Raw genomic sequence first — 24,667 nt, 5'->3', positions numbered from 1 at the left:
ACAGAGTCTCGAGAAGGTCCTGAGCCCCAGAGCACATTCAGAGCTTAGAGGTTTCTTAAAAGATCCTCCCTTCTGAAGGTCTGTTTTTGACGGCCTCACAAAGGAGGTGGGCCTGAATTCTAAAACCAGAAGTTTGATGGCTTCACTTTTCTGTTGGTTATTTGTCAAGGCTGAATCTGGGCAGGGTCAGCATCACAGAATCCCAGAGAAGTGAGAGTCCAGATTTCATCTCAGTCAGCCCCTTCCATTTGTGGGTCCTCTTGGTGGGAGCTAAAGATCCTTGTTTCCTAGAATGAAAGTCCATTTCTCTGGAAAGGACTGAAGTCCATCTGGGGAGACTGTCTAAAAAAGCCAAATCCTATGTGTCAGCTATCAGTGGATACTGGAATTGAGGCAAGGCGTGTCCATTGGCTTCAATTCTCTCCCAGGCACTAAGATTATACCAGTGGCTGCATGTATGCTGATTCATTTCATTTCATTCTTAGAAGAAGGAAGTATTAATCCTATTTTATACCATGGGAAAATTGAGATATAAAAATTTTAAGTGACTGGCTACATCTGAAGAACTAGAAAGTATCTGAATTGGTCCATCTGTCTTCAAAGCTCACTATGCCTACTGCACTGGGTCTCCAAATTACCTCAAGAATTAATGGTATTCTAGAGCTGCACTGTCCAGTATGGAAACCCTTAGCCACATTCTGCTATTTAAGTTGATTACAGTGAAATAAAATTAAAATATTCATCGAAAGAAGATATACAAATGGTCAAAAGCCCAAGGAAAGATGCTGGGTATCATTAGTCATTAGAGAAGTGCAAATCAAAACTATAATGAGATATCACCTCACACCCATGAGGATGACTACTATAAAAAAAACAGAAAATAACAATATTGGTGGGGATGTGGAGAAATTGGAACTTTTGTGCACAGTTGGTAGGAATATAAAATGGTGCAGCTGCTGTGGAAAACAGGATGGTGGTTTCTCAAAAATTGAAAATAGAATTATCACGTGATCCAGCCATTCCACTTCTGAGTGCATACCCCAAAGAATTGCAAACAGCGTCTTAAAGAGATCTTTGTATATCCATGTTCATAGCAGCATTATTCACAATAGCTAAAATGTGGAAGCAACTCAAGTGTCCACTGACAGGTGAATGGTAAGCAAAATGTGGTAAAAAACATTACTTAGCCTTGAAAAGGACGGAAATTTTGACACAGGCTACAATGTGGATGAACCTTGAGGACATTATGCTAAGTGAAACAAGTCAGTCACAGACACACGAATACTGTGTGATTCCACTCATACTTAGAGTAGTCAGAATCAGAGAGACAGAAGGTAGAATGGTGGTTGTCAGGGGCTGGGGGCAGGGGGGAATGGAGAGTTATTGTTTAATGAGTACAGGGTTTCAGTTTTCCAAGAGGGAAAGAGCTATGGAGACGGACGGTGGTGGTGGTGGCACAGCATTATGAATGTAGTTAATGCCACTGAGCTGTGCACTTAAAGGTGGTTAAGATGGTAAATTTCATGTTGCGTGTAGTTTAACCACAGTAAAACATAAAATTAAAAAAAATTAAACATTTAATTCCTCAGTTGCACTAACCGTATTTCAGATGCTCAACAGGCACATATATAGCGGAGGCCTGCCATGCTGGCAAGTGTGCATTTCCCTTTCTCACAAAGCTCTATTTAATGGCACTGGTCTAGAACGCAGGGGCTCTAAGAAATCCACCAGACAAAGATCTGTGACATCCTGTTGGCAAATGCGGGCATATATTTCATGTTAAACACATGTGCCGAGGTTCACAGAACCTTTTGAGCCTTCTAAGCCTCCATGAAATGAGCCTTGCAGTGTGGTTCCTCTTAAGTAAGCTTTTCATGAGTTACTCAGTTTGCTGCGCTTAACCACCAGGGTAAAGTTGTCAGCTGCCTAGCTGTCATTTAACGAGCTGTGCAACTTTAGACAAGTCACTTTAGCTCTCTGGTCCTATTGTTTCCTCTTCTCAAAAATGAGGGATGAGGTCTTTGAGGCTTTTGAAGATTCTAGGAGCCTTGACCATTATAAAGGAGAAGGTTAGCGGGCATCAAAGAAGGCAGGTGAGAGATAGACTTGTAATCTTTGCTGCAGGTCGGTGTGTCTGTGTATCTGTCCCTGTGTGTGTTACTGGGGCTACAGATTCTGTAGCTAACAAAGGGAATGGTATTATTTTCTTTTTTTTTTTTTTAGCTCAGTTGCTCATAATATATATTTACAGCAGTTTCTAAACTTTCCTTTTCTTAAGAAGGAAGGCGTATATCTGTCAGAAATGTGATTCCTGCACTTTGGGATTTTAAGCTGTGTGTAAGGTTAATTACCAAATACTACCAGGTCAGGGCAGACCTGGTGGATTCAGCTGGAGGGACTGATAGGGGACGTTCCAGAGGAGTAAAGGGGGGAGTAACTCATTTGATGTTCACACACATCTTATAAAGTAGGAATTATTATTCCTATTTACAGATAAGGAAGCCAGTGGTAAGGAAACTGCCCCAGAATAAAGCTCAATTAAGCTGGGATTCAGCCTAGGTCTGTCTGGTCCCAAAGCCCATGAATTTCTTCACCTGCCTGTGAAGTGAGGCTGTGGGAATAGTTGCCGTGTTTCCTTGGAAAATGGACAGTTACAATTAGAGGTTATGGTTTAATCCTCAGAAGGGATTTAGGGCTGATGGGCAAATAGGAACACTGTTAGGGGCAGCACCATTCTTGGCTGGCATGGACGGTTGCAGCCACTGGTCTTCACGGGGAGAAATACAGGGACAGGCCCGTGATGGATAAACGTCAATGCTGGGCATTTGGTAGGGAACCACAGGTGAACTTGGTGTAGCCTGCTGTCCTGCATTGCACCTCAGTGGAAGGGGTGTCCGAGTTTGATAGCATACCCCAAGATAGCGAAGCCTTAGAGAAGGATTTCAGGCTAGATGGAGTTCAGAATGACAAAGAAGTTCTCGCAGGGCATTTCAGAGTGGTGATAGGGAAAGTTACAAGTAGAAGCAGCAGGGAAGCATGATAGAAAGTTCAGGGTCAAGGAGGATGTGACCAGATTCCCTTCTTTGCTTCTGGAGCTGATAGACCTTGGAGTCCTTTTGGAGTCTTGAACCAACAGTCCAAGGGAGCGCGGAGTGTGGAAGCCAGCAGTATGTGTCGCTCCTGTGCTCACGTATGGGCGGGGAGGCTATGCCTGTCCAAGAAAGATGGGCCAGCTCATCTTGGTGGGGCAGGAGCCTCATCCATCATCATTACTCAGGACTTCCACCAAAGCTCTTGAGTTGGGATCATTAACTTCCGGACTGGGCTGGGACTTGAACAGGAGAAAACCAGAAATGCCAGTAGAATTAAACTGTGTAACGTAAAGAGGGAGAAAGACAGAAAGGGCAGTGAAGGGGAGGGAGGGAGGGGGGAAGAGAGGGGGAGAGAGAGAGAAGCAGTGACAAGACAGATTGACTGAAGAGTGTTCCTCACGTTGTATGCAGCGCAGTGGGCCCAACTTCCTGCATAGTGCGCTGCTAACAAATATGTAGCTTGTATTAAATTTCCAGAGATAAGGATTTCTTTAAAATAACATTGACCTTTATGCAGGTAAACGGTAAACATTTATAGAGGACAAAACGTATTCAACGAATATATTCCAATCCCAACCTGTAGGGTCTTCTTTTTGTTATCCCAGGATTGATTACAAGCTGCACGTGCAAGCTTGCGTGTCTGTTTATCGTTTTCATACGCGTGTATGTGTATATATAATTTATATATTTAACATAATGGGAGTGTGTATTGTTCCCACCCGTGTGTAGTTTTTATTTTTTTCATTTAAAACTGGAATTTTTTAATGGCCTAGTATTCCATTATATCGACGTGGAAGGCTTGGATTTGCAGTTACCTCGTGAGAGGTGGAAGTTGTAGCAGTTGTCATGGGATAGAGCAGCCCACCAACCTGGCTTCCACGGGGGCGGGTTGCTCACCTTCTCTTTCACATACCTGATGTTGAGTGTCTGCAAGGGCAGTGGTTTAGTGAAATCCAGCACATGTTTATGTCCTTGAGGCTTCTTCGTTATCTCCTTTTGGCTCCTGAAAGTGCCAAAAGGGAGAGTGAGAAATGCCCGAGAATTATTGCTGAGATTACTGGCTGAGTTCTAAGGCCTCTGTGAAGGAAATTGGGTGTACCAAGCTGTTGTTTGATCTCTTGGAGAGCTGATCCCTCTGAGTAGGATAACACCTTAGAAGAAAGTCTCTACGATCCTTAGCCAAAGATTGGCCAAGATGGATCAAAACACTGCCTGACGATTCCTCCCACCATGGGTATAAAATATTTTTGTTGTTATTTTCATCTGTGATCTCGGGTGTTCCTGTGAAGGAACAACCTTTTGAGGAAATGCCCTATTCATTGCTGTCTCTTACACTGGCAGGATCAGATATGCTAATCAGGTGCTCTATCGATTAGCAGATGGTTTCTTCCCAGCCATTTTGGGTCACCTCGAAAAAAGGGTGAGCACTTCTGGTTATAAATGACGGTGAATTAATAGCGACTTCAGCATTATTTCCGTGGTTTTACTTTTTAAATTTTAGCTTCCTAGATATATATTTTTTATTTTGAAAGTTATCAACTGACTTAAAAAATCTCATAGGCATTCCTCCTCTTTGAAATGTGGGCTCCTCGTTTTATTTTATATTCTGCTTTTCCTTCAGCCTCCTATGCAGCAAGTAGAATGCCATTTTATCCAGAGCTCACGCCGAGGTCCGCATAGTTCTCTGCCTCTCCTTTTCCGTGCAGGGCTGTCAGATGAAGGGCTGCATTGTAGAGAATTCGGTTCTGCATACGTGTCCTTTGTAAGTAAGGACCTGAATGTTATCTCCTGGGGCCTCCCTTCTGGAGCACCCTGGGCTTCCACACACACGCACGTTCGCACTCCTCCACATCAAGCCGCCTCCTGCCATCTCAGGCCTCCCCACTCCAGCGCCCACGGCCTGCTTTCACTCACCTTTCCCCCGTTGGAAGGGTCAGCCAGGTCTGCATCTGATAATGGCGGGACCCCCTCCTTCACTTCTCTTCTTTAGCAGTAATTCCACTTCAGCACAGAGAGAGAGCTCATGCCGGTAGGGCACACACGCCATCCTGGTTATGTGCCTTCGAAGGGCTTAAGTGCTTTACAAACATGCAGTGTGGTAATTTGAAAATGGAATAATGTCCCCATGCAGTTTTTACCGGTAAGAAATGTGACTGAGGAGCTAACAATTGAAGATGTTGACTTAAGTTTCTTAAAAATAAACTTTAGGGCTTCCCTGGTGGCGCAGTGGTTGAGAGTCTGCCTGCCGATGCAGTGGACGTGGGTTCGTGCCCCGGTCCGGGAGGATCCCACATGCCGCGGAGCGGCTGGACCCGTGAGCCATGGCCGCTGAGCCTGCGCGTCCGGAGCCTGTGCTCCTCAACGGGAGAGGCCACAACAGTGAGAGGCCCGCATACCACAAAAAAAATAAAATAAATAAATAAATAAACTTTATTCATTGGAAAAGTTACAGATTTACAGCAAAATTGAGAGGAAGGTACAGAGATTTCCCATACACCCCTGCCCGCACACATGCACACCTCCCCCATTATCAGCATCCCCCGCCAGAGGTACATTTGTTACAATTGATGACCCACATGGACACAGCGTAATCACCCAGAGTCCATAGTTTACATTAGGGTTCACTGTTGGCGTTGTACATTCTGTGAGTTTAGAGAAATTAATGATGACGTGTGTCCACCGTTATAGTAGCATACAGAGTAGTTTTGCTGCCCTGGAATCTTCTGTGGAGTTATTTAAATTTGAAATATTTCAATTTTTATCTTTGCAGTTTTCCATGTTGTACAGAAAGAAGCATTTCAAATGAAACACCAAAACATTTTATCCAGGTTAGTTTGAGAGTTGATATTTGGAGGATCCTAGCTACTTACATGAGATGAGCTCCATTTGATTTTAGACAGAGCTCTCAATTTCAAGTAGAATAGAGGATGTGGAGATTAGGTTTAAAAAGGCCTTCAGATAAAAGCATTCCCCAATTTTACATTCAGAGTCAAAGAAATTTCCAGGATGTTTAGCAAAACAAATCTCCTTAAATTGAAGCAAGAGTTGGAGGCTTAAATGAAAGGAAACACTTAAGATTAATAGTACTGACCACTTTGATAGCCTAGTGTGTTTTGTTTTTTTTTTTTGTCGTACGTGGGCCTCTAACTGTTGCGGCCTCTCCCGTTGCGGAGCACAGGCTCTGGATGCGCAGGCTCAGCGGCCATGGCTCACGGGCCCAGCCGCTCAGCAGCATGTGGGATCTTCCGGGACTGGGGCACGAACCCGTGTCCCCTGCATCGGCAGGTGGACTCTCAACCACTGCGCCACCAGGGAAGCCCGATAGCCTAGTGTTTTAAATAGCGTCTCAGTCAATTTTATTTATTCCAAGGGAAGTCTCTGCTTATGTGTCAAATGTAACAGTTAACCGACCTGATAGAAATTCTCTGTAGACAGTATTCAGAAGTTAAAACAACAAAGTACGTAGGAAGTAGCCTACTGGTCTACCTTGGCTAGAAAGGAAATTTGGAAAACATCTAGACCCACAAAAAAAGGTAAATACAGGGTTTAAAGTCACAAATTAGTTTTTTTAAATTGAAGTATTGTTGACTTACAATGTATGTATGTGTGTATGTATGTATTTATTTATTTATTTTTGGCTGCTTTGGGTCTTCGTTGCTGTGCACGGCTTTCTCTAGTTGCGGCGAGTGGGGGCTACTCTTCGTTGCAGTGCACAGGCTTCTCATTGCAGTGGCTTCTCTTGTTGTGGAGCATGGGCTCTAAGTGCACAGGCTTCAGTAGTTGCAGCACGCGGGCTCAGTAGTTGTGGCTCACAGGCTCCAGAGCACAGGCTCAGTAGTTGTGGTGCATGGGCCCAGTTGCTCCGCGGCATGTGGGATCTTCCCGGACCAGGTCTTGAACCTGTGTCCCCTGCATTGGCAGGCGGTTTCCTAACCACTGCGCCACCAGGGAAGCCCTTGACTTACAATATTATTAATTTCAGGTGTACAACATATTTTTGTAGATTATACTCCATTTAAAGTCATTACAGAATAATGGCTATATTTTCCTGTGCTGTACAATAACAAGTTAGTTTTATAACAGCATATGTAAAGGACAAAGAAACATTTGCTTGGTTTACACCGCTGTCTGCTTTGTGAAAGTGTAATCTTAAGGGCAGGGATTGCATTTTTTATTCATCATGTACTCATGTGCACAGTACATAGTACAGTACCTGGCTTTGTAGCATGTGGTCAGTAAACCTTTGCTGAATAAATGAATAGTGATGGTTAAATTTGAAGTTGTGTTTTAAAACACCCTGTTAGTGATCATGAACCCACTTGCAGATATCAGAGTAAAATCATTGATGTTCAATCTGCATTTTTTGTGATATTTTTTAAATGTATCTGAATTTTTTAAATGACTAAAATTTCAAATGTAGTTTAACAGCCTAAGGTGAAATTCACATGCTATACACTTCATCTACTTAAAGTGTACAATTCAGTGTTTTCTGGTAAGTTCACAGAGCTGTGCCACCGTCCCTGGAATCTAGCTGTGGAACATTTTTATCTCCTCCTAAAAGAAACTCTGTACCATTAGTAGTCACTCTCCATCTGCTCCCACACTGGGGTCATAGGCAACCTCTTTAACTTAGCCTCAGGTTTGCAAGGTGTAAACCTGTTGTAGTATGTATTTATTAGTCCTTTTTTAAAACTAAATAATATTCCACTATATGGATAAATCGTATTTTGGTTTTTTTCAGATGATGGAGTTTTGGGTTGCTTATGCTTTTTGGCTATTATGAGTAATGCTTCCATCACATTTTTATACCAGTTTTTATATGGATATATGTTTTATTCTCTTGGGTATATATTAAAGAGTGGAATTGCTGAGTCATACAGTAACACTACGTTTAACCTTTTGAGGAACTGTCACAGTATTTTCCAAAGAGGCTGCACTATTTTACTACATTCCCACCAGCAGCGTGTGAGGGCTCCAGAAGATTCGTACTGAAATTTTTTAGAATTAAAAGGTAAGATGCGGGCTTCCCTGGTGGCGCAGTGGTTCAGAGTCTGCCTGCCAGTGCGAGGGACACAGGTTCGAGCCCTGGTCTCGGAAGATCCCACATGCTGCGGAGCAGCTGGGCCCGTGAGCCACAATTACTGAGCCTGCGCGTCTGAAGCCTGTGCTCCGCAACAACAGAGGCCGCGATAGTGAGAGGCCCGCGCACAGCGATGAAGAGTGGCCCCCGCTTGCCACAACTAGAGAAAGCCCATGCACAGAAACGAAGACCCAACACAGCCATAAATAAATAAATACATTAAAAAAAAAAAAAAGGTAAGATGCCTTCATCCTGTGAAGTTTTTTAAAATTGAACAATAAGATGCCTTCACGCTGGCAAACACTAAAGATATAAAACCCAGTCAGTGTCTCTTTGATGATCAGAAGTTTAGATCATGGAGGGTTTTCTAGGTTTGCATTTTATTATCACTAGAAATATGTTAATATTCAGGCTCTTAAAAATTTCCTCTTTTCCCTCATTATCACATACACTTTGTAATGAAAGGAATAGTGTTTGAGGAATTAAACCATAGAGGGAACCAGTGACAGATTTTCTTTGTTGTGTTTTTGGCCCGTAGAAACGTTGGTTTGTTTCTCAAGGGCTTAAGCAACTTTTTAGACCTTGGGTGACAAGCATTTCCTCAGAACAAGGGAGAAGGAATTCTCTTGCCCTAGAAACTTGGCAAGAATAGTTTTTATCTTTGGATTTCTGAAAATGGAAAACTGCCGTCACTCCTGTGGAAAGTAGAAGAGAACACCCGCGAGCTGATGAGAATAGACAGCTGTTCTTCACGTTGCCAGTTGGAAGAGGGTAGTTCATAGACTGTCTCAGAATTTACTGCCATAGTTATTCATAGCGTTGGAAAACTTTTATAGGTGGTGGGGGACACTAGGTATCATTGTAGTGCTGTACGGCCTTGTGTTTGCTGCCATAGGAGACATTTGGAATGTCAGAAGGCTCATCTGTGTCGCCAGTTTCTCCTGCCTGCTGCACCGTGTCCCCCTGGAGTCCTTGACCCTTGGGTTCCTGGTTATCTGCTGGTTCAGGGATCCTGTCCATTGACGACCCCCTCAGCCACCCACTACTCTTTGGATCTCGTGGATGCCCTTCTGTCCTATCTGTTGTTTTATTAGCTATCTTATTTTTAAAAGATTTTATTGTGGTAAAATATGCCTAACGTCAAATGGACCATTTTAACCGTTTTTAAGTGTACAGCTCAGTGGCATTAAGTACTTTACAGGGTTGTGCAGCCACCGCCACCTTCCATCTCCGGGACTTGTTTCATCTTCCCAAACTGAAACACTAAACCCGCTGAGTGATAACTCCCCGTTCTCTCCCTCTCATTAACTTTTGGCTAAGGACAGCCTCTTCTGCTAACCCGCCTTTCTTGGCCTTCGGAACCACCTGTAGACTCACATGAGATGATTCCTTTTATCGCTTCAACATCTTGTTTTTTTCCTCTTACTTCTTCCCCCAGGGCCGCAATTTTTGCTTCATTGCTGACTTCTCTCTTTGTTCTATAGGCTGGTCTAATTTGTGCCTCTGAGGACTCTGAAGTTGCTTAAAGGGCTGAGGTTAGTAGGGAAGGGGGCCCAGGGTAAGGCCAGCTGCCACCTGATGTGGGATACTGTGAATTCTGTACCTCTGCCAGGTGATCTGGACTCTGGGCCTAGGAGTGCTCTGTGTTGTGCCATGAAGCCAAGGGAGTGGAGTGAGGGTACCTCTGGGCCCCCTGGGGCTCTGACTGCTGTCTCACTGGTTCTTGACTTGTCAGGGTTCCTTTCGCCTTGGTCACAAGCAACTCTGTAAGTGCAGGTCTGAACTTCTGTCTCAGCCTCAAGGTGTCTTACTTTTCAACTGATAAAAAAATTCCCCCTAAGACAATTCACATAAATATTGCTCCCTGTTGCTGAACCAGATTACATTGCAAACCCAGTTTCCTCTGGTCTCTTACATCTGTTAGTAGACTTCACAATCACTAACCCAGTCTTAGTGTACGGTACCACTGAGCATGCATTTCAGAAAAAATGCATAAGAAACTCTTAAAGTAGACTATAAACAGCTAGTTTGTAGTCAGAAGAAGATACTGATTCAGTATTCTAGTAATAGCACATTTTCTGATGTTTATTGGCAGTGAGAATTCTCGGGTATTGCTTCAGCCACCCAATGTCAGCTCAGTCCAGTGTATACTAACAGCTGACTCTTCGGTATTGATCTCAGCACTTATAAAACTACTCCCTATTTTTACAGCACCCTTTAACTCTGATCCTGAGGTTGGGGAGTTTATCTGAAATGCAGTATATACATTAGTTCAGGGAAGCAGATTGGATTCATCAAACACTAATAACTGTTTGCTGAACTGAGTTGAATTCATCTTTGCTGGTGAGTCTGCTGTCTGGGCCAGAGTCCCTCCCTCCCTTTTTCCCTTTCTTCCATCTGTGTTTCTATTTTATTTTTTGTTTATTCAACAAATATTCGTTGTGTGACTGCATTGGGTCAGACCCTTTTCCAGGCATGAGGTATACAGCAGTGCCTAAAACATCTGTCTCATGGATCTTACATGTCCAACAGGGGACACAGTGGATAATCAGGTACACCAGTGAGTAAGATGCTTTCAGAAAGTGATGAGCACTGTAGAGACAGAGTGATAAGATACATGTTCTGGAGGGGTCGCGGCTGTTGACATGGAGGTTAGGGAAAGAGGGCCTCTCTAAGGAGATTAAATCCGAGCTAGTCCCAAGGGACAGTGAGCCATTGCAGTCAAGGTCTGGGGGAAGAGCCTTCCAGGCAGGAGGCGCAGCAAGGTGAGACAGTGCTTAGAGCAGGAAGCAGACCAGTGTGATCGGTGCTGTGAGCAAGCGTGACATCACTGGGGGCTGCGACTTGCTGCCTCGCAGGCCAGGGAAGGAGTTGGAATTTTATGGTGAGTGCGACGGGAAGTCATTGGAGTGTTGAAGCAGTGAATGCTGTGATCTGATTTACTCTCTTCAAATGTCTCTGCTGCTGTGTGGAGTGTAGTTTCAAGGGGGAGCAAAGCAAAGACCATGCATTTGCCCAGGCAGAGGGGTGCTGCTTGCACTGGGGTGGTGACAGTAGAGATGGAAAGAACTGGTAGGACAGGAGGTCTATCTTAAGGTAATTTGGGTAGATGGTGTCCACGGCACTTCCTCCAGAGAGCTGCTGCCACGGCATTGCCAGTGCTATGGGGGTTGCCATGGGGGCTTTACCAATCTGAAAGGTAAAGCGCTGTACGTGGGTGCGGTCAGCAGAACAATGGCCCCCAGAGAGGGCTACACCCTGGCTCCTGGGGCCTGTGAAGGTGTTACCTTCGTGGCAAAAGGGACTTTGCAGATGTGGTGAAGTCAGGCATCTGGAGGTGGGGAGGTGATCCTGGATTCCACGTGGGCCCATTCTAATGGCCTGAATCCTTGGACGTGGAGAACCTTTCCCAGCTGCCCCAGAGATGTCACAACAGAAGGTGCTGGGAAGTTTCAAAGCTGGAAAGACCTGACCACTGTTGCTGGCTTCGAAGATGGAGGAAGGGGGCGCTGAGGCAAAGATTTCAGGAGTTCTCTAGAAGCTTGGAACAGCCCTCTGCCCAGTTAAGCACCTTGATTTTAGCCTGGAGAGACCTGGGTCAGACGATGGGCCAACAAAACTGTAAGATAATAAATTTGCCTTGTTTTAAGCCGCTGGATTTATGGCAATTTGTCATACAGCAATAGAAAACAAATATGGTTGATATAGTTTATAATCCCCTTTTCCTTTGTTAGTGAGACTGAAATCTTTTCATACGTTAAAGGACCTTTTTTTTTTTTCTGTGAGCCTTCTGTGTTTGTCCTTTGCTCATTTTTTTATTGAATCCCCTCCCCCTATCTTGAAGTTCCTTATTTACTGTGGAGATTGGCCCTTTGTGATATGAGCTGCAGTTCCCCCCCCACTATTTGGTATTTCAAGCCAGGAGACTAGCTGAGACTAGCTGGGGACAGGCTGCAGAAACCAGGAGCCCGAGGACTGGCCCTGGTCACTGTCCTCTGTGGACAGGCGGAGGAGCCTGTGGCTTGTCTGGTCCCCCATCAGCAGACCGGAGCCAAGTGGACCTGATGTGTTCTTCACACTCTTCCAACCTCTGTCCTCATTCCAGTATAACCGTGGGCAGAGCTCAGGTTAAGCTAATGGCCTCAATGATTGAACCATTTCACACTCATGTCTGGTGCTGTGGTCTAGAGGTTCCAGTATTACTGTTTGGTATATGATAAGCCAGGTGAGGAATGGGATACACTCTCCATTCAGATATTCTGGTTACTAGAGACTAATCTTATTCTTACCAGTGTTACATGAAATTATCGATAGAATGCACGTTACCCATCAACTCTTTCAAAATGATTTTACTGCTTCTTTGGTAGATGTTGAACACATTCAGGGTTGTGCTTCCGCCAGGGTGAGCGTTAGTTGTTAGTACCGATTTCCAGATTGGTGCCAGATTAGTTAACAGATCAACCAGTCTTATTAGTGCCAAATTTCCCCCTGAGAGAATGGTATGTGATAGTAGAAGCTTGATCAAAGATCTTGAAGATCGAAGACACCTGGAAACAGTTTTGCTTTTATCTGGTTAACTTTATGCCTGGGGAGGAAGCTCCATGTCACTGAAAGAACCTAAAATCTAGAGTCCAAATACCTGCCTGTTACTCATCACCTCTCCGATTTTGAGCAGTTCACTTAATTTCTGTGTCTGTTTCCTCATTTGTGAAATGGATAAAATAATATTGCCTGCTCAGTTTATCTTGCAGAATCAGTGTGGTGCTCAACTAAGATTTTTTTTTTTTTTTTTTTTTTTTTCAGTACGCGGGCCTCTCACTGTTGTGGCCTCTCCCGTTGCGGAGCACAGGCTCCGGACTCGCAGGCTCAGCGGCCATGGCTCATGGGCCCAGCCGCTCCGCGGCATGTGGGATCCTCCCGGACCGGGGCACAAACCCGTGTCCCCTGCATCGGCAGGCAGACTCTCAATCACTGCGCCAACAGGGAAGCCCTCAACTAAGATTTTAACGTGAAAATTCTTTGTAAACCATGACGAAGTACAGAAACATGCCATGAAACTCAAGTTTCAGATACTAAAATGAGGAACAGAGGAATGAGTCTGGATATGATCTACCCTATAGCCATAAACTAGGTGTTTTTTTGTTGTTTCTTTCCTTTTTTTTTTTTCACCTCAAAAATCAAGCTACCTGACGTAAGAATTGTGTCTCTGGGTAAGGAGTACATAACCCATCACAGTTCCCCTACCCCAGGCCACACTCCAGCAGCCAGGAATCTCCAAGACACATCTTAACACTCACACATCAGAGTATGAGTAAGCTTTCCCCTTCTTTTCTCAGCCTTGCTTTTCTTTTTGTTTTATTAATTGTACTGACATGTGTCTTTAGTGTTAGCCATCTCTTATCCTTTCTAAAGGGAGTAGGGAGTGTTGGATAACCACACAGTTACCCAGGACTCCAAGATGAGGAAGTTACCTTCAGCAAAACAGGTAACACACTGTCTGTATCTTGTTGCCCCTCACAGTTTGGACAGAAGGCACACGATTTAGAGACCTTGGGCCCTGCGTGTCGGATGAAGAAGCAGGTGCGTCAGCCCAGACCTGGTGGGGGAGGGGAGGGGAGTCCCAAGGACACGGTTCTAATACCTTCATATCGAATGCAGTGGATGGGGAAGGAATTAACAAGCAGGAGCAATGTGCATGGTGCAGAATTCCTCATTAGCGAGTTGGAGCGTGTCAGTGGCTGTCCCATGGTATCCTACCCCAGGAGCTGCTGCCTCGTGGAGCCCCGGCCTGCACTGGGAGAGGCTGGTGGTCACCTCCCTTATCCCTCTCTCCCTTGTTTTTATCTGAGAGATGGAATTACTGAGTTAGAGGGGAAGAGGAGGAAGAAGCACATCAAAGAATTTTCTGGTGGCTTTTGAATAAGGGGCCTTATTGGCTTTAGGGCTGTTAGCTTTGGGTGTGCTGTTTTCATCATGAAGCACCTGGGGTTTGTTTTTCTCTAAAAGACGTAGATAAACTAGAGAGAACCTAGGGGAAGGGCAACAAAAATGATGTATGGCTTGGAGAGAAGGAGAATAACAGTCTATAAATATTTGAAAGGTAATATACAAAGGGAGAGAGATTATTTACAGCAATGGAGAGGAGTTTGACAGGGAACAAAAGCTTGCATCTAGGAGCAGGGGAGAATTGGGTAGAACTGAAGAAACAGGGCATATAGTAAGGGTGATTAAACAAAGAAATGTAATTCTCACATTAGTTTGCGTTGCCAGGAGCTAGTGTGGCAGGAGTAAGGGATGTTTCTCAAACTGAGGATCCACGCACGATTGTGAATAATATTTTCTAATTCCTGTGTGTGAAGGGAGAGAGCGGGCAGTGCTTTATCCTCTGCCATCTGTGTGTGTAGTTTAATTCCCAATTCTTTGGCATTATGTTTTCAGAGGAGGTAATGATTGCAGTACTGCTAGCTCTCATTTACTGAGTGTCTGCCTCATGCCAGGTATTGCCTTAGCTGCTTTGTTATTTATATTCTCATTTAATCTCTACAACAACTCTGTAAAATAGGAACTATTTTTCCACTTATAAGGAAGCAGGTTTAGTAACATGCTTAAGATCACACGTATTTTAAGTGGTGGAGTTGGGATTCCAACCTGAGTCTGTGACTCACAGCCCATGCTCATGTCTTGTATTGGGCTCCATTACTCTGGTCATGATAGTAAGTTGGGACCCACTAGGTAGCCAGGTTACTAAGCTAGGTGAGCAGTTTGTATCCAGTTACAGAGGTAAGTAAAATAGTTGATGTCCAGAGTTCCTCTTTTTTTTCTTTCCTTGAGATATATTTTCTCAGTGTCAGTAAGTGCTATGTTATTAATATACTACATTTGGTCATTCTGTATTTTCAGTTATACCGTAGGCTTTAACCAGCCTCACAGTTATATAGTGATCTGTTGAATCTCTTGTAAGAAATAAAATTTGGTAAGTCAGGCATTACACTTGATCTTAAATGCTGGTTGTAGCGGGGTTTCCTTGGCAGTGTGGTGCACTTCCCTTGGCTTTCTGACTCTGATACTTTATAGCGTCCAGTGTATTGATGATTACTAAAAAACAAAACAAAATACACAGAATTAGCTACTCGGAATCTAGGTGAAGAGCTAGGTGTCTGGGTTCTTCCTGTCATTTGCAAGAAGACACCAGACCTGGACTGAGAAGACCTGGGTTTACTCGGGACTCCAGCTCCTACCGTGTTCCTCTGTGTGCAGGGCACCTTTCTAAGCCACAGCCGGCTCCTCTTTCTGGGTCTCAGCCTTGTAGAGTTATTATCGGTAGCCACTGAAAAGTCTATGTAAACTGCGGAATACATGAGATATTACAGTGAAAAGTGAACATCATTTGCATTCACAGCTCTTTTCTTGGCTCTGCTCCTCTTGGTTAAAATCTAGGACAGTTGGTAACAGTTAGGACTTTTCAGGAGGTTGACCTTATTCAAAGGGGGCAATCTCAGATTTTTTTGGAGGGTGAAACAGAAAGTGTCAAGTGAGTTTCTGCTAATTCCACAACGGTTGCCTCTCCCTTTTGCCCACGGTGCCATGGAATGGAGACCACACCGAGGTTCCTAGCCAGAGGTGGACAGTATGGGATCCAAAATGTGGCTCAAGCCACTAGCATTTTTCGTTTGTACTCTTCGCCTCGCCCATCCTAGCCCTTGTTCTCTGCAGCAAGCACCTTCCCTCCGGAGTTGTGTGCCTTCTGAAAATAAAGAGCTTTTTGCTCTCTGTGCCCGTGCTGTTCTCCCAGGAGTGGTCCCTAGTGAATTTCTCTCTGGAGTCATCCCTAGATTACTTTCACTGTAAACTGTAATGATTTTACCCTGGTCATATTTCTCCCAAGGTCTCCTATCTCGGTTACTTGTAAGGCTACTCCTCCCCTCTCTTGTTCCCTTTGATCTTTTATAATTGGCTTAAAACTCTCCATATTTAATCTGCGGTGACTTTGTTTCTCCTCCCTATTTTGGTGTTTTCAGTCCCTGAGAATTTAATAATCTGTTGCTTATTATTTTCTTAGTTTTTCTTAGGGTGTCATATTTCCAGTTGTACTGTTTAATTGTCTTTTCCCCGTGTCTACATATTTGTTTGATTTTAGCTAGTAATGCAAGTCTGCAGGCTGTCTGTATTTTGACTTGCAATAAATAAAGTCCTACACATTCTGGGGCGTTGGTTGGCTTCCTCGTTTCAGACTCAGCTAAACCTGAAGGCACCTCTGTATGGTAATGTCATGAAAAAATGACTCTTCCTACCTTGGAATTAAACAGTTGAGCACCCAGTTAATATAGAATGAATGAATGAATGAATGAATTTGTCGAGTTTTTGAGAGCTTTCCCTCACAAGTTGGCCTCCTAGGACAAATGGCTGTGACTGCTCAACATGTATGAAAGAACAGCTCTGTCACCTGCTCCGTGGCTGACTCTTTGGTGAGTCCTTCCTGTGACAGCATTTGCAGTTATCTTTTCAGTAAGCTCAGTTCTTCAGCTCTGAAATCCTTTTAGTCACAGCACTGTAGTCTCTGCTCAGAAGGTCAACTTTACTACCACTTTTGGGCTGGGTCTAGTCCAGAGATGGAAGAGAACCCCCAGGTGAGTCTCCAGGCTCTGCCTATGTTGTTGTTTCCCTTCTGGGTGTGTGGGGTGGGGACAGACAACTTCATCTCAAAACTTGTGCGTTCATGGGAGTATATGCTTTTTTGTTGGTGGTGTTCAGATAATTACTCTTGCTTTATTGTTGATTAAAAAAAAGTCTTTATTCTCTGACTTGTCAATCCAGTATTGTTTCTGTGATGGAAGAAACCTTGAGAAGCACGGGTGAGGCTGGTGGCTGATGCGGCCACAGATGACACCCAGTGTTTCCCACAGAGTTGGCCGGCTCCTTTGTCACAGACAGAGGCCCCGTGTTTTAGAGTTTATGTAGTCTCCCCTGTGTGCCACAGGCTGTACCCACGCAGAGATGTTCCTAGGTTCTGTGTTTACTTGGAGAATTGCCAAACAGTTCTTAATACTGGTGACCTTTCTGTGAAATGGAGTTTCTGAGAGCATGTTAGATTTCCAGAGACCCGATGGACAATATCTTCATGACACAGGCCACTGGATGAGGAAAATAAAGATGCACGTGATGCAGCTGTGATTGTAGTTGTAAGAAGCTGGCCACTCATATAGCTTCTGTCATGCTGTTTCTTAGTCACCATGATAACATTTTGGTTGACAGGCCCAGATTGGCTCTTGGTAATCATTTCTTTCAGTTGAGATGCAGCTTTCTTTGTGGTTAGGGTGTTGATTGATATGTAGATACAGATATATCTGTGTGTGTGTATGTGTATGTATGTATATGCATGTGTGTCTACACGTACATGTGTGTATCCCAAGTTGTCAGAGCCTTCAGGGCCTTACACCTGTTGCTTCTGCCACTCTCAAAAGCCACAGGTTTCTTGGGACTTCCCTGGTGGTCCAGTGGGTAAGACTCTGCACTCCCAGTGCAGGGGGCCTGGGTTCGATCCCTGGTCAGGGAACTAGATCCCGCAAGCATGCCACAACTAAGAAGAAGTCTGCATGCTGCAACTAAAAGACCCCATATGCCGCAACGAAGATCCTGTGTGCTGCAACTAAGACCCGGCGCAGCCAAAATAAATAAATAATCAATCAGTCAATCCATCTTTTTTAAAAAAAGCCACAGGTTTCTGGCTCTAGCCCCCGCCAAAAGGAAAGGGCATTGTTGCAGTTGGAGTCTCACTTGGGAGACCTCATTGGCAGCACTTTTTTCACATGCCTAGGCCTTGACTGCACAGAGGCTGGGAATTCGGGTTCTGGCCCTACATTGGGAGGCAGGAATCATCGCAAGTGTGACATATTTTGCCTTGCCTTCCTGTCCCTGTGGTTAGTGACATGTTTGGTGGAGCAGTTAGCTGTGAATAGAAGACAAAGCTTGGAGGCGATCACCTCACCTGGTATGTAGTGATTTGTGTACACACTTTGAGAACAGCACGGCAGCAGCTGGCAACGAGGCCACAGTTGCAGAGCTAAACCAGGACCCAGGGTTGGAGCGAGCTGCTTCAAGGATGAGTCAGAAGAGCCACAAGTTAGGGGCTTTGGGACAGTATGGTGTGCCTTTGGACCAAATCACAACTCACAGCCCCTGCCCTGCCTGACATCTCCCAATGGAAATGTCACCTCCCGTCCTGGTCTCTGTTGTTGGAGTCTGAGAACTGTCTTGACCTTGGTGTTTGATTCACCTCCACGCCAGCATATGCATAGTTAGTAGTCATTTATATTCTTCTCCAGGAAACCATCAGTAGGAACAGATGTCTTTTAACTTAAGCTGTTCATTGGCCACATTTAAGCAGCTTCCTTTACCCTTAATGACACAGCTTGGTGGTGGCGTGTGAGGTCCCTGATGGGGTTCTGCTGCCAGTTGCACACACATCCTTAGATTTACCACCTGAACTTCTCCAGGTATCGAAACAATGGATAACGTTACTTCTTAGGCCTTCCCTGTTGTCGGATTTGGTGAAAACTGCTAGGTTTGATTCTCTGTCGTTTCCCCTATCTGACTTTGGTAAAAGTGATTGAAAGGTTGGACAATGATTATTTTTAGAATCGACTTCTTTTCATTTCAGAGGAGCTTTACTCAAAAGGAAGCAAGGCAGAAGGGAAATCAGGATGGCACACGTGAAGGGTGTCACCCATCGAGGAGATTCTGGTGGGCGGTCTTGGGTGCAGTGGTAGTTAGTGACTACACAAAAGTGGGTTGGTTTCATTCCCAGCTTTTTGTGTGTGGACATTATAACAGCTTAGAGGCACATCTCCCACCCTCACACCTGAGTGGCGCAGCAGAGAAGACACAGAAATGCCCCCAGATGGCTAAGCATTTCAGCGATCTGCGTGTATAGCTAGCAATCCCCGGCCCCTCTCCTCTTTCCCTGCTAATGTTGAAAAGTGAGGTAAATGTAGGGGGACACTTTGGGCTATGTCACCAAATGTCAGTTCTAGAATTAGTATTTCCAATGCACCTGGAATCCCGAAATCTCATCTTAATAACTGATTTGAACACAGTTCCTCTTCCCACTCAAAAAACACTAAAAGTGGGAGCATAGATATTGAATTTAAAAGTTTTAAATTTTTGTAAGTTTTACCCTTTCTCTCTCTTCCCTCTCCTATCTCCACCTTCTCCCAGTAGCAGTCTTTAAAAAGCATGATATAGTTAAACGGCCAAATCCAAGAAAAGGGAGGATAAAGGGCTCCAGATAATTCCCAGTTTGGGTTATCAGCCCTCACATAATGGAGAGTTGATTGTGCTTTATTTTCTTGTTATTTGAGGGGAGGGAAAACTCCATAGAGATGGGAAAGGTACATCTGAAGGAGATCTGAAATACTCCCGATTCGAGATAAGTTTGCCTGTAAACCGTTCTAATGTCGGCTTTGGAATATACCATGCAAAGTACTAAAGGTCAGTAAAGCTTCCTTCACAAATTTAGTAAGAGGGAGCAGTTAGCTGTAACAGTGTGCAGCCCTGGAGGTCATAGACCAAGCTAGGAGAAATAATTATGCATGGTAATGGGCAATTACAGATAATGGCCTTTTGCGGGTGGCAGAAAATACATAGCCCCACAGTCTTGCCTGGAATGAACACTGAAGAGCACATTAACTTTATAGCGAGCTAAAAGTTCAGCCCTGGAACTGCAGCACTCCCGCCGCCCCCCTCCCCAAATAAATAAAATCCCCGTCTCACTTAAGGGAAGCACTGTAGCAGCTACACTTATCAACAGCAGAATTGAATACACGAGGAGGCGGGGATTTGCGGTCGGAAAGGAAGGTCAGTTCTTCTCCACCTGCTGGCTTTGTCTCACAAGTAGAGATGGCTCGGGGCTCAAGGCAGGTACGTGAGTGAAGGGGTTGTTTGCTTTCCGGGCGCCAGGTTTGTGTTTGACGTTTAAAATAGCCTGTCATGATTGCCTTGTGGGAGAAACAGATTGTTCCCGCATTTCCTGATTATGACTCTGGGGAGTGATATCACACCGACTGCATTCAAGGCTACTGTCTGACCTCAGAGAAGGCCAGGAGCGGAGGATTCCGCTCCTTTCCAAGTTCAGTTGTACTCAGGAAGCCCTGCCAGGTGCAGCCCAGGCCTCCTGCGGTCCGTCAAAGATGAGCATTGAGAGCAAGGATACCTTTTTTGGGCAGATAATTTGGTGGCTCTCTTGCTCGATGGCAGAGAATGCTCTCACTGTGTTGTGACAGTGATAACAACAACGGCTAACATTTCTCGAACACTGACCCTGTCAGAGCCTTTTTCGCCCTCTGCGGTGTAAGTAGCAGTATTAACCCCATGTTATATATAGACTCAGGGGCAACGGAGACTTAAGTATTAACGGATCCAAGGTCCCAGGGCTGTGGATTCCAGATCTGATCAAGAATTTGACCTGGGAGCCCGAGGTGGTGCTCTCAACCCAGGGCTCTGTTGCCTGGCCGCATCGTGTAGTGGTGAATGCCTGTTTTACTGAGAGAAATGTCCCTGGCTTAGGGGTGAAGCCAGAGGCGTCCAGTTGGGCCTTTGCTGCTGACTGCTAACTAAGCAGCTCAGTGTGCCAGCTCAGGATGAGACACTGACACCAATTGCTCTGAAATCCGCCCTCCTGGAAAGAGAAGAGCCTGCGATACGGAGTTTCTCAAATTTCTTACACTCTTAAAAAAATTCTTGAGGACCTCAAAGAGCTTTTGTTTGTGTGAATTACATCTATCAGTATTTATTGAATTAGAAACTAAAACTGAGAAATTAAGAATACATTTGTTAATTCCTTGAAAATAATAAATCTATTATTTGTTAACCTAAGTAACATATTTTAATGAAAAATAACTATATTTTCCAAAACAAATTAGTGAGGGAGGGTGGAATTGTTTCACATTTTTACAAATATCTTTTATAGGGCTTCCCTGGTGGTGCAGTGGTTGGGAGTCCGCCTGCCGATGCAGGGGACACGGGTTCGTGCCCCGGTCCGGGAGGATCCCACATGCCGCGGAGCGGCTGGGCCCGTGAGCCATGGCCACTGAGCCTGCGCATCCGGAGCCCGTGCTCCGCAATGGGAGAGGCCACAACAGTGAGACGCCCGCATAACGCAAAAAAAACAAAAAGAAAAACAAATATCTTTTATATGTCTGCCTTATTAATAGAACACAGCTGAGTTCCCATGTGTACTTCATTCAGTCTTCTTTTTTTTTTTTTTTTTTCGCGGTACGCGGGCCTCTCACTGTTGTGGCCTCTCCCGCTGCGGAGCACAGGCTCCGGGCACGCAGGCTCAGCGGCCATGGCTCACGGGCCCAGCCGCTCCGCGGCATGTGGGATCTTCCCGGACCGGGGCACGAACCCGCGTCCCCTGCATCGGCAGGCAGACTCTCAACCACTGGACCGCCAGGGAAGTCCCCAGTCTGTTGTTTTGACTGAAATACATGAAGACAGTTCAGCTTCACATAGATAAATAGTTGGAAAAGGAAGATAAATGCTTGAAGAGTCTTTTGAGATCACTGTGACTATTCTTTGATACTAGACCAAAACTTGACAAGTGATAATTTCTTAAAGATTAGTTGCAGTGTGGATCTGAAGCCATGCTAATGAGGTTTTTGTACTCAGTTAAATTAAAATCCATCTTGCACTTTAAATGGATCTGTCAACCATTCATTATTTTGTAATGTCATGCATGGGTCATTTGGAAAATATTTGTTCACTGAATTGTGCAGATCTTCCAAATGTTGACATTTCATTACGAAATATCAGAGAATCCCACTCATTAATATCACTGATGATTTTGTCAGAATGCTCTTTAAGTTTGGAAAGCTGTCAAGCACATGATGGTGGATGTAAGTTTTCCAAAATTCTGGTTTTTACTCTAAAGCTGAACGTTTTGGCAGTAAATACTTTCAGTTGTTTTCCTTGAAGTGATAGGCTCACTTTTTTCATTTTAAAGAAAATGTCTGCCAAATACCCAAGCCTCAGTAACTGTAGTTTGTTATCAGTCATTCTTTCAAGTAAATGGTGTTCCATTTAAAAAAAAAAAAAAAGCAGTGAGCCTGGCTCTTCATTCAAACATTTACACAAGCGCCTCCTCCAAGGAAAACCTCAGCACAAAGCAGCAGAAGTGCTTTGTGAGTCCTTCCCACTTGGTCACCGTGATAATAAGATGCAGTCAAAGGTAAAGATTTAATCAGTTTTTTTTCCTGCTTCATCAAGGGCATCTTAAGCAAAATTGACGTAAACATTTAAAACTGTTTTACTTCATAGCAGTAGGGAATACAGTGACTCTCAGTACAGTTTGGTGGGACTGCCTTGATTCCTGCTAAGAGACCACGTTTTCCCCACCATTGCTTCTGCATCGTCAGTGCAACTGTCAACACAGAGAGAAAGGCCAAGAGCAGCTTTACGGTATTGTGGAAATACTTTTGACCTCATGGACCCTCGAAAAGGCAGTGTGGGCAGGGGGCCTCAATCACATTTTCAGAGCTGCTGCCGTAGGGTATAAGAGTGGGAGTTCCTGGTGCTGAAACACCAACCTCTGGTGGGTTTAAAGCAGTTGTCACTCTGCTGGTGGAGTCACCCTGGAGGCTCTGAGGACTTCTGATGCCTGGGTCCCCACAGCCAGAGGCTCTAATGTAAAGGGTCTGGGGGGTGGCCTGGTCCTGAGGGATTTTACCCTCCACGCTACCCCGTGCAGCCCAGGGTGAGAGCTGCTGTTTTGGAGGCAGGTTCTGTTCCTGGGGGACCCAGTCCTTCTCAGCAGTTGGTTAAGGTACTGTTCTTGATGACTTGAAACATTTTATAGGACAAATACCCAACTGAAAACCAGGGGTATTAAACTGATCTGGGTATATAATCTTGGCTTGAACAAAAGCCATGTGAAATAATACCAGACATAATGTGGCTTTTTATCTCTTCACATTTACTTAAGGGTCTAGTCCTTCTCTTCAGATCACCACTGGGGACCTGCAGAAGCAAAGACAAACATCAACAATCTTATTTTTATTTTATTTATTTATTTATTTTTAACATCTTTATTGGAGTATAATTGCTTTACAATGGTGTGTTACTTTCTGCTTTATAACACAGTGAATCAGTTATACATATACATATATACCCGTATCGCCTCCCTCTTGCGTCTCCCTCCCTCCCACCCTCCCTATCCCACCCCCCTAGGTGGTCACAAAGCACCGAGCTGATCTCCCTGTGCTATGCGGCTGCTTCCCACTAGCTATCTATTTTACATTTGGTAGTGTATATATGTCCACGCCACTTTCTCACTTCATCCCAGCTTACCCTTCCTCCCCACACCCCATGTCCTCAAGTCCATTCTCTACGTCTGTGTCTTTATTCCTATCCTGCCCCTTGATTCTTCAGAACCATTTTTTGTTTTGTTTTTTTTAGATTCCATACATATGTGTTAGCATACGGTATTTGTCTTTCTCTTTTTGACTTACTTCACTCTGTATGACAGACTCTAGGTCCATCCACCTCACTAGAAATAACTCAATTTTGTTTCTTTTTATGGCTGAGTAATATTCCATTGTATATATGTGCCACATCTTCTTTATCCATTCATCTATCAATGGGCACTTAGGTTGTTTCCATGTCCTGGCTGTTGTAAATAGAGCTGCAGTGAACATTCTGGTACATGACTCTTTCTGAATTATGGTTTTCTCAGGGTATATGTGCAGTAGTGGGATTGCTGGGTCGTATGGTAGTTCAGTTTTTAGTCTTTTAAGGAACCTCCATACTGTTCTCCATAGTGGCTGTATTAATTTACATTCCCACCAACAGTGCAAGAGGGTTCCTTTTTCTCCACACCCTCTCCAGCATTTATTGTTTGTAGATTTTTTTAAAAAATTTTTTAACATGTTTATTGGAGTATAATTTCTTTACAATGTGTTTGTAGATGTTTTGATGATAGCCATTCGAACTGGTGTGAGATGATACCTCACTGTAGTTTTGATTTGCATTTCTCTAATGATTAATGATGTTGAGCATCCTTTCATGTGTTTGTTGGCAATCTGTATATCTTCTTTGGAGAAATGTCTATTTAGGTCTTCAGCCCATTTTTGGATTGGGTTGTTTGTTTTGATATTGAGCTGAATGAGCTGCTTGTAACTTTTGGAGATTAATCCTTTGTCAGTTGCTTCATTTGCAAACATTTTCTCCCATTCTGAGGGTTGTCTTTTCATCTTGCTTCTGGTTTCCTTTGCTGTGCTAAAGCTTTTAAGTTTCATTAGGTCCCATTTGTTTATTTTTATTTCCATTTCTCTAGGAGGTGGGTCAAAAAGGATCTTGCTGTGATTTATGTCATAGAGTGTTCTGCCTATGTTTTCTTCTAAGAGTTTGATAGTGTCTGGCCTTACATTTGGGTCTCTTTAATCCATTTGGATTTATTTTTGTGTATGGTGTTAGGGAGTGTTTTAATTTCATTCTTTTACTT

General features: G+C 44.2%; 1 protein-coding gene across 3 annotated transcripts in view; it reads left to right on the top strand.

The window, feature by feature from the left end:
• DMRT1 (doublesex and mab-3 related transcription factor 1) overlaps positions 1 to 24,667 on the top strand; it is a 104,728-nt gene that overhangs the window by 3,853 nt on the left and 76,208 nt on the right. The window contains exon 3 of one of the 3 annotated variants that reach the window (XM_029203714.1): positions 4,949 to 4,990. The exons of the other annotated variants lie outside the window; for them this stretch is intronic. Coding sequence (XP_029059547.1) covers positions 4,949 to 4,990 — 42 coding nt within the window. The remainder of the gene's footprint in view (positions 1 to 4,948; positions 4,991 to 24,667) is intronic. 3 annotated transcript variants of the gene reach the window in all.

Source organism: Monodon monoceros, unplaced genomic scaffold (genome assembly GCF_005190385.1).
Source record: "Monodon monoceros isolate NGI ecotype Baffin Bay Population unplaced genomic scaffold, NGI_Narwhal_1 Super_Scaffold_5, whole genome shotgun sequence".
NCBI lineage: Eukaryota > Metazoa > Chordata > Mammalia > Artiodactyla > Monodontidae > Monodon > Monodon monoceros.
Note: the sequence above shows the minus strand (reverse complement) of the source record. Positions and strands in the feature narration are given on the sequence as shown.